The sequence below is a fragment of the Cibotium barometz genome, chromosome 62, assembly GCF_041138505.1.
Source record: "Cibotium barometz isolate CiBa-2024 chromosome 62, ASM4113850v1, whole genome shotgun sequence".
NCBI classification, from domain to species: Eukaryota; Viridiplantae; Streptophyta; class Polypodiopsida; order Cyatheales; family Cibotiaceae; genus Cibotium; species Cibotium barometz.
The window spans coordinates 22,544,547-22,561,569 of NC_141107.1; the positions used below are offsets into that span (position 1 = coordinate 22,544,547).

General features: G+C 40.0%; 1 protein-coding gene across 1 annotated transcript; it reads left to right on the top strand.

The window, feature by feature from the left end:
• Positions 1-311: 311 nt before the first annotated feature.
• Positions 312-3,454, top strand: LOC147604259 (large ribosomal subunit protein eL20y-like). The gene is made up of 4 exons (XM_086795575.1): positions 312-470; positions 729-844; positions 1,018-1,081; positions 2,980-3,454. Exons 1-4 carry the CDS (start codon positions 456-458, stop codon positions 3,319-3,321), a joined length of 537 nt encoding a protein of 178 aa, XP_086651701.1. The 5' UTR covers positions 312-455; the 3' UTR covers positions 3,322-3,454.
• The last annotated feature ends 13,569 nt before the right edge of the window (positions 3,455-17,023 follow it).

The window sequence follows — 17,023 nt, forward strand, 5'->3', positions numbered from 1 at the left end:
TGACATGTTTCGAACACGATATCCGACTAGTATAAGAAAGGAAAAATGTCCATGACGGAGCAAGAAGCAATACATCACGTGTTCTCCATACTAACACACCCTCAACTCGTGTTCTCCATACTAACACACCCTCAGCTGTCTACACGTGTTCTCCATACAACACACCCTCAGCTAGGTCGGGTACACCTTCTTCCTGGCTTTGATAGAACTTGAAGGACTTGATTATAACGGTTGACATATGGGGCCTCCAAGAATGGAACGAAATGGCGGAATACACCCACGCACATTTCTAGTCATTTTGATAAGGGACGATGTGGGCCGTTAGATGGGAGTTGATTTTCAGTCGTCCGATCTAGGGCCTCTGCAAAGGTTTTAGCGGGTGGGTGTAATTTGATATTCCCTCTCCAGACCGTGGACGAGTTAGCGGATTTGAAGCTCTTTGTGCTTCAGCAGGGATGGGGAACTTCAGGGTATGTTTTTTCTTGCCGTTTTGTGTGTGTGTGTGTGTGAGAGAGAGAGAGAGAGAGAGAGAGAGAGGTTTTTGTCCATTGCTGCATCGTATCAATTAAAGCATCCTGTGTCTGTTTGTGCAGTTCTATCAGTACCGAGTCGTTCCGTTTTGTGTGTGTGTGTGTGTGAGAGAGAGAGAGAGAGAGAGAGAGAGAGAGAGAGATCCATTGCTGCATCTTTTTAATTAAAGCATCCTGTCTTTCTCTTTGTGTGTGCAGTTCCATCAGTACCAAGTCGTTGGGAGAGCCCTGCCCACGGCCACAGATGAGCAGCCCAAGATCTTCCGCATGAAGCTCTGGGCTACCAACGAAGTGCGAGCCAAGTCCAAGTTCTGGTATTTGCTCTCACCCTTTCTCTTGGATCTCGCCTGTTCAAGCTTGATTCGTGCATTTTTTTTATGGATCGGACGCCAGCGCATTTCAGTTTTTTTTTCATTTGAATTTGTACATGAAAAGTAATTCTGTATCATTTATTATGGTTCTCTTGTCTTCAAAATTGCCAACGCAGGTACTTTCTGAGGAAATTGAAGAAAGTGAAGAGATCTCATGGTCAGGTTTTGGCAATCAATGAGGTTAGCCTGTCCTACCCTACATTTTTGATGACACTCGAGCTTGTGTGGTATGCTTATAGGCTGGAATTTTTGTGTACTCCCTGTTTTGCATGATTGGGTTGTAGGATTCAGACGCCAAAGGTTTAGCAATAGTAGGACAATGGCAGTTCCAAGGCCTCCCGCTGCATCTTCTCTCGATTTTTTGGAAGCGTTTGCAGAACAATCTTTGGTCTTGGAAGATCTCTCTTCATGTGGCAGCTGGCACATAGGAGCTTGGCAATGGGCACCTTGTTGGCCATTGGGGCTAGACCAGTATTATGTCTGAGGTGTGGCCACCCCCAAGAGCCTCAATGTCATTGTCTTTGGGATTGCCTGAAGGCTTAGCATGTTTTGGCAGCGGATCCTACGCATTTTCACTATGGATCAGGGCTTGTATTGTTTCGTGGGGCACAGTTGCTTGGGCGTGCCGTCCTCATGCCATGTGAGGAGGGTGGGGGACTAGCCCTTCAGGTCTCTCACCTTCGCATTTGTACACACCTCCACTTATAGGTCGTTGGACTCCAGGTTCTTGTCTGAATGGGAGATTTGCAACAGTGTTGCAGCATGGTACACTGGAGAGTTTGTTATAGTGAAGCCATCGAAGGCACCCTCACTCCGCCAGCGAAGTCCATCCGGAGCATCTGGCTCAACATCATTCATTCCCTCCGTGGTTAGTGGGGGAAGATGCAGGGTGGCTCAGACTGTATATAGACGTGCCGGGATGTCTTCTTGAGGATTTGGTGCCACGGTCCCTTTCTTACTGATAGTGGTGGTGAGCCCACTTGGCACTATAGATGGTTGTTTCCCCCTCCACCCATTGTATGATATAGCCTCCTTCCCAGAGTGGCCAGTCAGAGGAAAAGAGCATCCTCCCCTTTTATGTATCTCGACTCCCGCTTCCCATTTGGGGACGAGTTTGTACTTAGCCTTCATGGGTGCTTTATCATTAACTAATAGACTACCTTACCAGTTCACCTTCACAACTGTGGACGCCATGGTTGCTGACTTGTGAGGATGGAATGCAAATTTTGCAGGCATGAAGCAGTTCACAGTCTGGCTGAGATCCATTGACCAGGACCAGGACCAGGATTCCAAGACCTGGCTATTAGTGTAGGATTTTCTGATTAATACATTCTCCTGGGATTTGGTCCCACGGCACACCTTCTACTTGGATCATCTAGCAGTAGGGTAGATGAGCTAGTAGCAACCCACAACAACAATTGCAGTTCTCACCCCCCCCTCCTTTTTTAGTGCTTTTGCGAGCGGGGATGAGAGGCAATGTAGGTGTGGATTTTCTGATTTGCCAATTTTTGACGAGGTGAAATTCAAAATTTTCGCTGCTTTTCTTTGTGCAGGACCACCTGACTGTTATTATTGTGCCATTTTTAAATTGAGCCTCGTCTTATTGTTTCCTTACCACAGTCGATTAGCATGAGCTTTGGCTTGCATCTAAAAAAATTCCAACCTCCTATTTATTGGAGGTCAACTATCTTTTTTATCAGTACCCTTATAGTTGCTCATCTATCCTGTGCATGTTGGATTTCACTAGTGGCTCATTGTCTGCGCTGGGTACTGGACAAAGTTGTTTTGTGTTTTATAGTGATCTGAAATCTTTCTACCATAGGACTTGTACTATTTTCTGTTTGACTTTATTACTTTGCTGGAGTGGTGCTAAGTGTAGCCTTGCTCTGTATCTTCCGGTAATTTTGCTGTGGATTGCGCATTTGCGTTGTTTTGAATTTGTTATCTTTTTAACATTTCTAGGTTCTTTGTTAGAAGATTTATCATCTTTAATATTCATGACTTTTTTACCTTATTCATTTTTTAATGGGCATGAGTGTCAGCATGGTCGAGTGTTCATTGTTTTTGCATTGCTGCAGATATTTGAGAAGAAGCCTACTACTATTAAGAACTACGGTATCTGGGTGCGGTATCAAAGCAGAACAGGCTACCACAACATGTACAAGGAGTACAGAGACACCACCTTGAACGGAGCCGTGGAGCAAATGTACGACGAGATGGCTTCTCGGCATCGTGTGCGGGCTCCATGCATTCAAATCATCAAAACAGCTACAATACCTGCCAAGCTTTGCAAGCGTGAGAACACTAAGCAGTTTCATGATTCCAAGATCAAGTTTCCCTTGATCTACAGAAAGATCCGTCCCCCCACAAGGAAGTTGAAGACGACTTACAAGGCTAGCAGGCCAAACACCTTTGTCTAGAATATGCTTTGGGTCTTTACTTGTTGACATATTGGGAAACACACTTGGATGATGTCTGCCTGTCAAGGATTTGCAGCACTTGATAGTTTACAAGGAAATGTGATTCCTCAGAAAAATTTTGTTTGTTTTGGAAGTGAAATTGTGTTAAAATTTATGATTTGGGGAAGCTATTTCAAGGTAGCATGTGCCTAATGTTGCTTTGGAAATAGTTCTTTCAAAGGTCCATGCTTGGAAACTTCAAGCTAAATCTGGTTTTTTGGCATGAAAATAGGTCTGAAGTGAAACTAGGGTACCATCTGCATATTGCATTTCAGTTTGGATCTGCTCTACCTTGTATTTGTAGAGAAACAACTGTGTTCTTAGGTACACTGGGAAGCGGATGTCCTCTCAACAAAGCATTTGGGGACTCCAAGCAGTTTCCTGTAGTGAAGACTGTTCCAGTATTTGTAAAGCTTCCCCCTTCTGTCTTTGCTAAACTTGCCTCTCCCCTCCTTTTATCTTACTGTGCTAAAAACAGGGCAAACTATGCATGGGCGTTGTAGCTTTACTTGAGTACCTTCAATAGAAGAGATCTGAAGCTGAAGAGGTCAAATTGTGCTTTTTCCAGTTTTTAAGCAGGTTAGGCTGCTTGTCCACCCAGATTACAATCGTTGATATCCTATTAAATAGTCTGGAATCTTTAAGTATGTGCTCTCCCCTCCCTGCGGTGTGAACACTGAAAGGATCTGGTTTGCTTCCCCCTTCCCTTTTGCCTTAAACACTAGCCAGCAGGATTAGGTGCATAGTATTTGTGAGTTCTCTTAAGAGCAGTAACGTTTGTTCTGAGGGGTCATTTTTTCTCCTTTGGATCATTTTGTGCTTCCATCATTTAGAAGGTGAAACTCATGAGATTATTTTTATATTTTATGGGTGGTCGTAATGCAAGATGGACAACGAGTTGTGTCATCTCTACTATCGGCCAAGAACTTAGATCTTTACAGCACTCTTGCTATTGATGTCCTATCAGTGCATGCTAATATGGATGATACTTTTGTTCGCTATCCTTGGGAGTCCATTTTTAATACATGAGCCGACTTTCAATCTACTCGGATGATATTTTCAGCTGTAGAGAGCTTACTATACACTTGCAAGAGCTTGCTATATGCTTGCAACCTTCAAATTAAGGAGTTAATTTGTTCCTTACATTGGTGAAACAATAATCTCCTTGCATGTTATCAGGTCCATTATTATATCACGCGCTACTGACTGATGCGCTGGTTGTGCTGCATTTTATTTCCTCTTCAAGGCTTCTTGGTATGAGAGTGGAGTCTTGTTAATTTTTTCCTTTCACGTTGGTGATAAAGAACCCCAATCTTCCTCAAGCTGAATTGCTCTAGTTCTAGCTCAGTGCCAAGGTCTACTTGTATCAAATTTTATAAGAGCGAGGTGAAGCTAGGCAAGAGGCAATGACCGTGACTAGAGAAATCTATAGTAAATGAGATGGATTTAGAAATCTACATCAAATGAGTTGGTTCAGGAACTTATTTAACTTAAAATATGGATATTAGGTCTATTTGAAACCATTTTGATTGATTACCTCTATGTTTATACAAATGCAGTTACTTGTGGATGGATGGGATTTTTCACTACTTGTTGCAGCTTCTTAGAGCTTGCTTCTGGGCTGCTCTTGATGAAACAAGTAGGCGGACACGAAAGCATGTGCTCCAAGCCTTGAAATTAGAAAGTGGTCCATGAATCAATCTGCTCTTCCTCCTTTCCCCAATGCACACGTGTAATATACATGTGTATTTATGTGTGTCATACACGCTTGTGTGTGACACATGCCTACTTTTTTTGGGGTGAAAACCATGCGTCTATTAAGAATGACCTATGTACAATATAGGAGATGGACTTGAGTTAAGTCCATCCTCGAAGAACTTTAGGAGCAATGAAAAATACTTCATATTGGTTAATGTAACAAAGTAGTTTTCATTGCACATGCACACGGGGAATGGGTATCAGAGTCCTTGGCTTAGATCTTTGCTTAAAAAGTGTTTAGTGATAATTATTTTTAGATTATATTTAATCTATTTTTTAGAATACATTTTTAAATCATGATTAATGATAATCATTTTTGGATTATTATTAATGTAGTTTTTTTAAAAATGCATCTTTAAATCTTATTAGTATTAATCATTTTCGAAATTGATTTTTACATAGTTTTTAAATTTGTTAATTCTTTATTTTTGATAAGATTAGCGATGTTTTGTATTAACCATTATTTTCAAAACTTTAATTCATTTTACTATTCGATTCCTTGAACTTCTTGATCTTGTTTTTTAGAAATTTTTATTTATTTTAAAAATTAAGATTTACAGAGATTTTAGTAATCAATTTTGAATGATTTTTGCTGATTAAAGAGCGTACAGTTTTATATATCAATCCTTGAAGTCTTTATTTTTTAAGATCAAACCTTAGATTGTTAAATCTTGGAGTTCTTGGAAGGAGAAGATTGTAGTGCAAAAAATGAAGGTTGTGCAAAGTTTTCAGATTGTTGTACAGATTTTAGATTGCTATGCAAAAATTTGGTGCATTTTCAAGAAAGTGTACAAAAATTTGATATAGTTTCAAGAAAGTGTCAAAATCTTGGTGCAAATTTCAAGATTTTATATAGATTTTCAAGAACTATGTAGAGTACAGTGTAGAGTTGTGCAAATTTTTCAAGAGATTACAAAGACAATGTAGAAATCAAATCTTGAGAAGAAGGGATAACACATTATCAACAATTTTATCAACATTGAAATTTTTTTGTAATTTCAAGCAAATCTTGGTCTCAATTTCAACATTGGCCAAGATCAACATACAACAGCAATAGCTCAACAATAAAACTAGGAAAGTCATTAAGCTTTAGCTCTATTGCTATTCTGCAAGCATTTTCAAGGCTATTGATCAATAAGATTCAACTATTATACTGAAAATGCAACATGCATGTTGACATTATGAAAAATTTAATGTTTGCACACATGTTAAAGCTGTAATACATGAAAAATGTTGTAAAATTGGTACAATCTCTTAGATTTGAAATGAGATCTCTGGTTACATCGATGGATTCCTTACACCAAGGGATTCTGGTTTTTCATACATAATGTAGCATGAAAAGCAAAGTGCAAGCAACAACAAGAGATTGAGTTATACAAGCGACTAGCCATTAAGGACATAGATGACATGCAGGCTGTTGGGTTAGATGCAGATTGAAGTTCTTACAAAAAAGAGCTGTTAGATGTACATCATTCTTGCATAATTCCAAGTTTCAAGTTCAGACAACGTTTTTGTTAGGCTATAATAGCTCTCAAACAATGGTTTGCAACACCATTGCAAGGCATTTCAGTGGGATTCGTAGCGTAAGCTGGCAGTACATTTAAGTAAAGCAAACATTCATCACTACGCAAAAGCAAAGCAAACGTTCAGTGGTATTCGCAGCGTAAACAAAAAAAAAAAAAAAAAAAAGCGCATTCCTGTTCGTGCTAAGGCACAGAGTGAAAGCGAAGCGAAGCGCAAATTAATTTTTTAAAAAGAAAAAAGAAATAAAAGGAAAATAGCTATTATCGGTTCTGCAGTTTTTTTTTTCAAAAACAGGCAGATATATTTATGCAAAAAGGGAGAATCCAAGATACAAGATACGTGTCCATCATGTATTTGGACATGTGGCCAGGGGCCCCACGCGTGCCAGCCCATGTGACTGCATGTGTCGTCGCATGAGGAAAAAAAACGGTCTCATCCATCATCCTCATCCCTGCTGGTGTCGCCAGAATGGAGGATCAGCACCGGGGAGGCAAAACGAGGCTTCTCCAAGCTGCATGAATCCTATCTTCAATTTAGCCTTGCAGCTAGCTCTTCAGATTCTTCATCCTTGCTCGGTGGCGCCCAGAGAATTGGAGGACAGCTAAGGTAACTAGAAGGAGCAACTCCTTTGTTGTTAAACAGAATGATACCTTCCTGATTCCTCTATACGGTCTTGCAGGGGAAGATGGTGCGATGATAGCCCTGGGAAGTTGCTTTGGTTGGAGAGAGACTTCTTGCTTCCCTTACTGCAGCAGTTGGATCCCTCACGTGGACGTGGGAGCATCCAGTCCGGTTTCGTCGGCTTCATCCCTGCTGGTGGCGCCCAAGATCGGCTTCATCCCTGCTCTGGTGGCGCCCAAGATCGGTTCTGCAGTTTGTTCACAGCAGCTAGCGTATCATTAAAAAAAAAGGACACACACCATCATTGATCATTGATCATTGAGCTCTCTAAGCTGTCTCGTTTTATTATTTCCCCCATTTTACTCCCCAACTGAGGGTTTGGACCCTTAGACACATTTTGGCCTCCACACTCTCCCTATTTCCACATCCCACATTTTCGTCCACATTTTATTATACTTGGCTACCCTTTTATTTTCTTTAGGCCATGGCTTGTGCGTGTAAAGTATTTGTGGTGTTCTTACACGCAGTGGGTAGAATTTTGGGATTCTTTTCCGTTTTGTTCACACGCACTTCACACATTGGATGATTAGTGTTGACTTGAGCACCATGGGGGTTGTTCACGTGCATTGGAGCACTGTTTTTTTGTTCACACGCACACTTTTGGCCGTTTAGTGTATTTTGGGTGTTCACATGCGCATCTTGGTCCTTGTTTAGTGTATTTTGGGCGTTCACACGTGCATCTTGGTCCTTGTTCATGCGCGGGTGGTCATTTTGAGCATTTTGGTCATTGTTTTGACCTTTGTTCACGTGCGGGTGACCATTGTTTTGACCTTTGTTCACGTGCGGGTGACCATTTGAGCATATTGGTGCTTTTTCACATGCGGTGTGGCATTCTTGAGCACATTTGGACATGGGGATCCATTACTACCTCTACCCCGCCTATGATCGTCGTGCTACTCACCATCATCATTGTTGACATCATGACTCCTCCATTCCAGACGTTGATCGTGCGGGCATCCACTCATATCCTATCACTCTGGCTTCATGCCCGTCATCTTCATAAATACATTTGGTACATCGCGGTTTCGACCTCCTCTAGATCCTTCTTCACCAACATCATGCTATGATGACACATCATATTCATGTCACATATGGATGTTTGAGCTTCAGATGTTGTTGCCTAGCCAATTTAGACACTTATTTAATGAGAAGGATGTCTGTGCTGCCAGATGGTCTAGACGTTCTACACATGGTGATTTTGTTGAGGATCTATGTGGTTATCTTTACATGGATGGTTCGGCATTGCTTGCATGGAATGATGTATGTGGGGATTTGATTGAGTACCCTTCACTTGTGAGCAAAGATGACTATATACCTGAGAATGGGTATCATGATGACATGCATTCAATGGGTGTGATGATGTGGATAGTGATGATGATTATCATGTTGATGATAATATTGATGTTGACACATGTACCCATGATGCTGTATTGTACACACACACACACACATGATGACATTGATGTATTGCACACACATACACATGATAACAGTAATACACGTGCACATGATGCCACACACTGACACATATGCACATGATGATGTATGTGATAGTGATAGCGAGGGTGATGTGGTCTAACGGGTGATATCATACTAGTGAGACTCTAAGCCTATAAAAAGATTGTACTTGATTGAAGTAATACAACACAAGTCACATCATTAGAGTCATGCAATCAATCTCTATCTTTGTGCATTCTCTCTCTCTCTCTCTCTCTCTCTCTCTCTCTCTCTCTTTTTGTTTCTTTGTTCATCAAATGCCATGACCATGTTCCTCTTCCAGCCACCTTAGCCCCTCTGTCCTCCCAGGATCTTCAATTGGTATCAGAGCCCGTTCTCACCAATGCTCCCCTCATAACTGTGCACATTAATATCATACGCCTTTATTGCGTGCAGCCCACCTACGCAGCTCTCTATTGCCCTGGCCATCCATGTGCGGCGGCTGTGTCCCAAGCTTGCAGCCATCTCCACTCTACAGAGCTTCACCCCGCTTCTAGTGTTGTTCTACCACTCATGTGCGCCACGGTCTAGCATGAGTGCCCAGCTGTGCCACCACATCATCATCGATCGTTGACAGTCAACATAGCTGAGCATGTCAGCACACTAGTGCCATTAGCCCATTAGAATAGGTGTCACTTTGCACCTCCCTCTAGTCATCTCTCTCTCTCTCTCTCTCTCACACACACACACATACACAACGGAATGACTTGGTACTAATGGAACTGCGTGCGCGTGCACACACACACAGAGAAAGACGGGATGCTTTAATTAAGAAGACAATGGACAAAAACCCCTCTCTCTCTCTCTCTCTCTCTCTCTCTCTCTCTCTCTCTCTCTCACACACACACACACACACACACACACACACACACACACACACACAAATGGTAAGAAAACACATACCCTAAAGTTTTCCATCCCTGCTAAAGTACAAACAAGTCCGCTCCAACTTTAAATGCACTAACTCGTCCAAGGTCCAAAGAGGCAATATTAGAATACACCCACCCCCTAAAATCTTGGCAAAGGCCCTAGATCGAAAGACTGAAAATCAACCCTCATTGTAAGATTTCTCCTCAGCTTAAATAATGAATAAGCTTTTACTTCAATCCCTTGTAATCATTCCTTACTTCTGAATACAAGAAAATATTGTTTTTTCTTGTTTTTGCCTAGAGAGATAAAAAATTCTAGAGAGAGATAAATCAATACTGAGATATTTTTGAATATAAAATTTTTACAAATATCAAAAATATGTTTTCCTGAAATAGAAAATCAAAATAAAATTTTCAAGGTGTATTAGGAATCAATTAAAAATGATTTAAAAGACCTTAGCCTACGGGTCAAGATTTTCTGAAATTTTTGGATTATGGTCCAATTAAGGTTTCTATTATGGGCCAATAAGATTAATCCAAGTGTTGGGAGGATGAGATAAATCCAATGAATAAAAGAAAATACCCAAAAATGAGTAAATGCTTACATAAGACGAAGAGTTGATTGAGTACAAGGTTTATTAGTTAAAAACTATGAGATATTACTAAAAAAATAAGATATTTTAGAATAATGATACATTTTTGACACCTTGGTAAGAAGGGGGGAGACTTTGAGGTAGGCACCTATTTCACACATGTGAATGGGTTTTTAATTCAAAAATATTAAGATATTTTTATCTCTCCTGGATTAAACAGGATAAAAATGGGAGCTAAACTGGTCTAAATCTTGTCCAAATTCAGCCAAATTGAAGCTTAAAAATTCTAGAACTTAGTTGGACTCAGTTAGTGGCCTTCCTCACCTATAAATAGACCCTCATTCTTTTGTATTCTCATCTGTGAGCTAGACCATGCCAGTATTATATTAAAATAAGTATATTTTCTATTGTCCTTTAAAAATCCTCTATATACGCCAGCTAGGGGGCCTGGGAACTCTTTTCCTCGGTACCCAGGCAAAATATAACAAAAATATTTATAAAGGAATCCCACTAATACAGTGGTCGGGTGGTTGGCTGGGTGGTTGGCTAACCCATGGTAACCCATGGGCCTGTTGGGGTTAGGCTGGATCGGGGGATTCCTGCGAAACAATTAAGATACAATTAGTTACGTTAGTTAGATTAAGTCTTGAGAAGACCCTTGTTCTGTGGGAGGGAATCAGCGGGCTGTGCCTCGTTAAAGGAGGAAAAAAGCGGTGATTCTATAGACCAAGTGCAAGTCTCTTCTTTGATCTGACCATGTGACTTCAGGTTCGGTCGGATCAGTTTAACTAGTTAAGACTTTGACTCGTTAGATTAATTCCCCAGTTAGAAGATTTTCCCATGGCGGAATCGCCTGTGCCTTCTGGGCAAGGGAAGTTTTTCTGGGTTCGGTTTCGGAGGAACCACCGGACTAGTCTCTTGTCCGAACTAGTCTCTTGTCCGGACTAGTCTCTTGTCCGGACTAGTCTCTTGTCCGGACATCTGCGAGAGCGAGGCCCCGAGTGTGGATCCCCACCCCGCGCGAGAGGCTGACGTTACTTTCACTACTAGTGCCCTCGGAGGGGGCACCACGGGGAGGAGGGGCGAGGGATCTCACACCCATCAAATTGTAAGGCATCCCTCCACAGCTGCACTTCTTCTTCTTCTTCACCACCACAAGGGTGGTGAGAGCTCTCTTCTCCACCCAAAACAACCACAAGGGTGGTGAGAGCTCTCTTCTCCACCCAAAACAACCACATCCAAAAGAAGAGACACACCAAGATTGGACCCACAACTCTTTTATTAGCATAGTGCCCTTCGCACATGCCCGGACACTCTTATTAGTGCTTGGTCACACTAGGGTCAGTATTCGGTCTCTTGGCTCCCCTGAACCCCGTCCCCTTAAGAAGAGTTTTCATCCTCGAAAATGGAATTCGAGAACCTCTTTTTTAGTGTGCTTACCTTTTCCTAGGTAGAACCTTCTTCCGGTCTATCCTTCCACTTGACTAAACACTCTTGTCATACATAGTGTTGAGTTCTTTTCTCTTGGAAATCCAAGACTTTTTCTGGTTTATGTGGTAAGGATGGGGATTTGATAAGTTCTACTAGGATCTCTAGGGACTGATGAGATTATCGTCATCACCCAACTGCTTTTTCAGTCTACTGACATGAAAAACTAGATGAACTTTAGAGCTTTCTGGTAACGCTAACTTATAAGCAACACTACCTAATTTTTTGAGTATTGTAAATAGACCACAATACCTTGGAGATAGATTTGGACTTCTCCCTGTTTTCAAAGATTCAGAGTGTGCGGAAACCTTTAAAAACACTTTATCACCTTCTTCAAAGATGCTTTTGTCTACGATCTTTGTGGGCATAATGTTTAGCACGGTCCTATGCTCTCTTAACATTGTCTTTTGAGATTTTCGTCATCTCGTGGTGGAGATCTTGAAGAAAATCTTTAGCCTTTTGTATCTTTAGTTTCTTGAGTCCAATGGCCATGAGGACTCTACACTAGACTCTTGTGCTGAATATTTGATACAGTTGTTAGCAAATCAATATGGACAAATATGCATCCAATTGGTTTTCTTCTTAATTATGCGCGTAGCATATCCTTTTGGATTTGATTGACTCTCTTGGTTAGACCATCGCTATGGATGATTAACCGTACTCAAACTTAGCATAGTATCCAATATTTTGAACACGGTATGCCAAAACAACGATTAATCTTTTTATCACTATCACTTACTATGTTAGTAATCCGCCCACATAATGCGACTGATATACTTAGTGCATAGCCGAACTAACTCTAGTATACTCATTGTCTTTTTGTTGGAATGAACCAACACCTTTTAGTAAACCAATTCCTAATTATCCAAAATCAATCTTGGTCTCTATTCATTGTGGATAATCCCTTAGAACTCTCGAGTTCTACATCTTACTCATTGTCTGACTATATACTTTACTTCCTTTGGCCAAATCTCTATCCTTCCACTTGACTAAACACTCTTGTCGTACAGATTGTTGAGTTCTTTTCTCTTGGAAATTCAAGACTTTTTTTTGGTTCATGTGGTAAAAATGGGGGTTCGATAAGTTCTACTAGGATCTCGAGACTAACGAGATTATCGTCATCACCCAACTACTTTTTTAGTCTACTGACATGAAAAACTGGATGAACTTTAGAGCTTTCTGGTGAAGCTAACTTATAAGCAACACTACCTACTTTTTTAAATATTAAAAATGGACCACAATACCTTGGAGATGTCTTTGGACTTCTCCCCGTTTTCAAAGATTCGGAGTGTGTGGGAACCTTTAAAAACACTTTATCACCCTCTTCAAAGATGATTATGCCTACGATATTTGTGGGCATAATGTTTAGCACGATCTTGTGCTCTCTTAACATTGTCTTTTAAGATTCTCGTCATCTCGTGGAGATCTTGAAAAAAATATTTTACCGTTTGTATCTTTTCTTTCTCGAGTCCACCAGCCACCATGAGGACTCTACACTGGATTCTCATGCTGAATATCTGATACAGTTGTTAGCAAATCAATATGGGCAAATACGCATCCAACTGGTTTTCTTCTTAATTATGCTTGTAGCATATACTTTTGGATTTGATTGACTCTCTTGGTTAGACCATCGCTATGGATGATTAATCGTACTCAAACTTAGCATAGTATCCAATGTTGTGAACACGGTATGCCAAAACAACTATTAATCTTTATATCACTATCACTTACTATGTTAGTAATCTACCCACATATATGCGATTGATATACTTAGTGCATAGCCGAACTAACTCTAGCATACTCATTGTCTTTTTGTTGGAATGAACCAACACCTTTTAGTCAACCAATTCCTAATTATCCAAACTGAATCTTGGTCTCTATTTGTTGTGGACAATCCCTTAGAACTCTTGAGTTCTACATCTTACTCGTTGTCTGACCATATACTTTACTTGTTGTTTTTGCCAAATCTCTATCCTTCCACTTGACTAAACACTCTTGTCGTACTACAGACTGCTAAGTTCTTTTCTCTTGGAAATCCAATACTTTTTCAGGTTCATGTGGTAAGGATGGGGGTTCGATAAGTTCTACTAGGATCTCTACATTGATGAGATTATCGTCATCACCCAACTACTTTTTCAGTCTACTAACATGAAAAACTGGATGAACTTTAGATCTTTCCGTTAAAGCTAACTTATAAGCAACACTATCTAACTTTTTAAGTATTGTAAATGGACCACATTACCTTGGAGATATCTTTGGACTTCTCCCTGTTTTCAAAGATTCGGAGTGTGCAAAAACCTTTAAAAACACTATCACCTTCTTCAAAGATAATTTTGCATATGATCTTTGTGGGCATAATGTTTAGAACGGTCCTGTGCTCTCTTAACATTGTCTTTTGAGATTCTCATCATCTCGTGGAGATCTTGAAGAAAATCTTTAACCTTTTGTATCTTTTCTTTCTCGAGTCCAACATCCATGAGGACTCTACACTGGACTCTCGTGCTAAATATCTGATACAGTTGTTAGCAAACCAATATGGGCAAATAAACATCCAACTGGTTTTCTTCTTAATTACGCTCGTAGCATATCCTTTTGTATTTGATTGACTCTCTTGGTTCGACCATCGCTATGGATGATTCTAACCATTGCTATGGATGATTAACCTTACTCAAACTTAGCATAGTATCCAATATTTTGAACACAGTAAGCCAAATAACTATTAATCTTTATATCACTATCACTGCTTACTATGTTAGTAATCCGCCCACATATATGCGACTATACTTAGTGCATAATCGAACTAACTCTAGCAAGCATACTCACTGTCTTTTTGTTGGAGAATGAACCAACACCTCTTAGTCAACCAATTCCTAATTATCCAAATTGAATCTTGGTCTCTATTGTTTGTGGATAATCCCTTAGAACTCTCAAGTTCTACATCTTACTCTTTGTCTAACCATATACTTTACTTCCTTTGGCCAAATCTTTATATTTCAAGTGTTGACTAGCTTGAAATATCATTGGATGAGAAACTTCTCAACCAGTTATAGGTTAGCCACTTTTTGATTACCTCATCCTCATTATTTACTAAATGTCCCATACCACCTAGTAACAATAAGATACTTTTGGCAATCTGCTATTTCAACTAGACCCTCTTAAATGTGGACATCCTTTGGTCTAGCCAATAACTCCTTTTATATCTCACTAATTAAAGTGGGACAATGTCATCTCGGACATTCTTTTTATGGTAGTCATAAACTTAACAATTCTGATTGAAATGGTGAATAAGGATCCCAACATCATATCTATCATCTAGGGAATCATGTCACTTATCAGACACTACCCTCTTTACAAGACTTACCACTAGTGGTTATGCTTGTGTCGATAAGAGGCCACTATACTTTAGGATGAGTACCTTCTCATCACTATGGCACACCACACATGGGCATCATGTGGATTATCAACATACTACCCCTTAAGTGATTACAAATAAACACTCTTTTCTTTAAGTTGAAGGTCTTGACAGCTCTGTTCAATGAGCCTTTTGACCTTTCAACTTCCTTTATCTAGATAGCCATTTGATACTCACAAGACCAAAGGCTATTTCAAACTAGGCACCATACCAATGACACCATTGCCTTAACGTATGCACCATAGCATATGATTCTCTTTCTTCATACTAAGTACTTTTCTTGGATCTTGTCCAACTTCTTACGGAATAGGTTTACCATCTTACAAAGAATAATTCCTATGCCATATCCGTTTCCACCACAAAGGTTTAACTTGGATTGATCATTCTATAGCAAAAGCTATCTAGAAACAATAATATTGGGGACTTTCCCCTTCCCTTAAAGTTGATCTGCCCTCTGAAACTAATAGATAGAATTGTAAAGAAACCTACAGATTAAAGTTGAATAACAAAAAAGAAACCCACTCAAACCGCAAGAGTGAAAGCTTCTTAAATACATATAACCACATGTTGAAATTGTTTTCCCTCGAGTTGATCAAACAACTCAACTATTTGTAGCAAAGGATACTTATTCTTAATTGTGATTTGATTCAAACCATGGTAGTCTACACATAACCGCATGGACCCATCTTTTTTCTTCACTACGAGAATTGGTGAAGCTAAAGGTGAAGCCCTTGGTCTAATGAATCCACCTTTAAGGTAGTCCTTTAACTATCGTTTGACTTCTTGTGCTTCCTTAAAACTAAGGCGATAAGGAGGCTTACTTACTAACATCACTTTGATTGGATGCTCAACATCGTGGATAGGAGGTAATTCTTTCGATAATTCATTTGGAAACACATCTTTAAATTGTTGTAACAATTTCTTTAAGGATTCATTAACTTTTTTATTGTTAACATGCTTTGATTGAAAAGAAGTCATGTAAACACTATGCTCACTTAAACCACTTATGTTTTCACATGCAAAAAAAGAAATAACATCATCAAGAAGCATGTAGTATAAAAAGATGTTTTCTACTTCAGTAGCTTGTACAAGGCGATTGAGTTCCATAGAGCATATAAGACGTGAGGAGGGTATAGCATGTTTACCTTGCAAACGCACTTTCTTACCTTCTACTTCAAACTCAAAAGTATTATGCAAATAACATCTAGACAAAATCTAAATGCATTTCATGACCTTGAATGACTAATGGAACATCATGAACTACTATGTCCCATACATCTTTGTCTCATTTTCTTTTAGCTTGGGACACTATAGTTTACTATGACCTTTTTCCATGCAGTGAAAACAAAGATTTTCTTTTTTAGCTCTTTCAAAATCTTCATGCTTTAGAAATTTTTGTGATCCCTTAGGCTTCTTAGATTGGTCATTCTTTTGGTTAGGTCCCTTTCTTTTGGATTTTATTTTGATCTTGATGCTTGGAACCCTCGGACATGTGAGATGTCCGTTGTGCATTTTGTGCATGCGACATGAGGAAGAAAGAAAACCAGGAGTGGGCGAGGAAGTGCGGCTTCAAAACGCTGCTCAATCACCACTGGGAGGATCAGGACCCCGAGGATGGGGACAAACTTATCAAAACCAATTTCTTGAAACAAACATTGTACATATGGAAGGGAAGGAACCTATAAAGATCTTGGAGCTCGCAGTGCACCATGCACTAGGGTTGCCAATGGATGGAGCATTGGACACAAGCATGAAGCCGAGTGTGGAGGAGGAGACTCCCAAAATAGGTAACATGCATCTAGTCAAGGATGTGGTAGATGAGACCAGGTGAGAGAAGTTTG

Excerpts from the sequence above, each read along its gene's own strand:
- LOC147604259 (XM_086795575.1), top strand. Across the intron at positions 845-1,017 it reads CGAGCCAAGTCCAAGTTCTG|GTACTTTCTGAGGAAATTGA; the intron begins GTATTTGCTCTC and ends TTGCCAACGCAG. Across the intron at positions 1,082-2,979 it reads AGGTTTTGGCAATCAATGAG|ATATTTGAGAAGAAGCCTAC; the intron begins GTTAGCCTGTCC and ends GCATTGCTGCAG.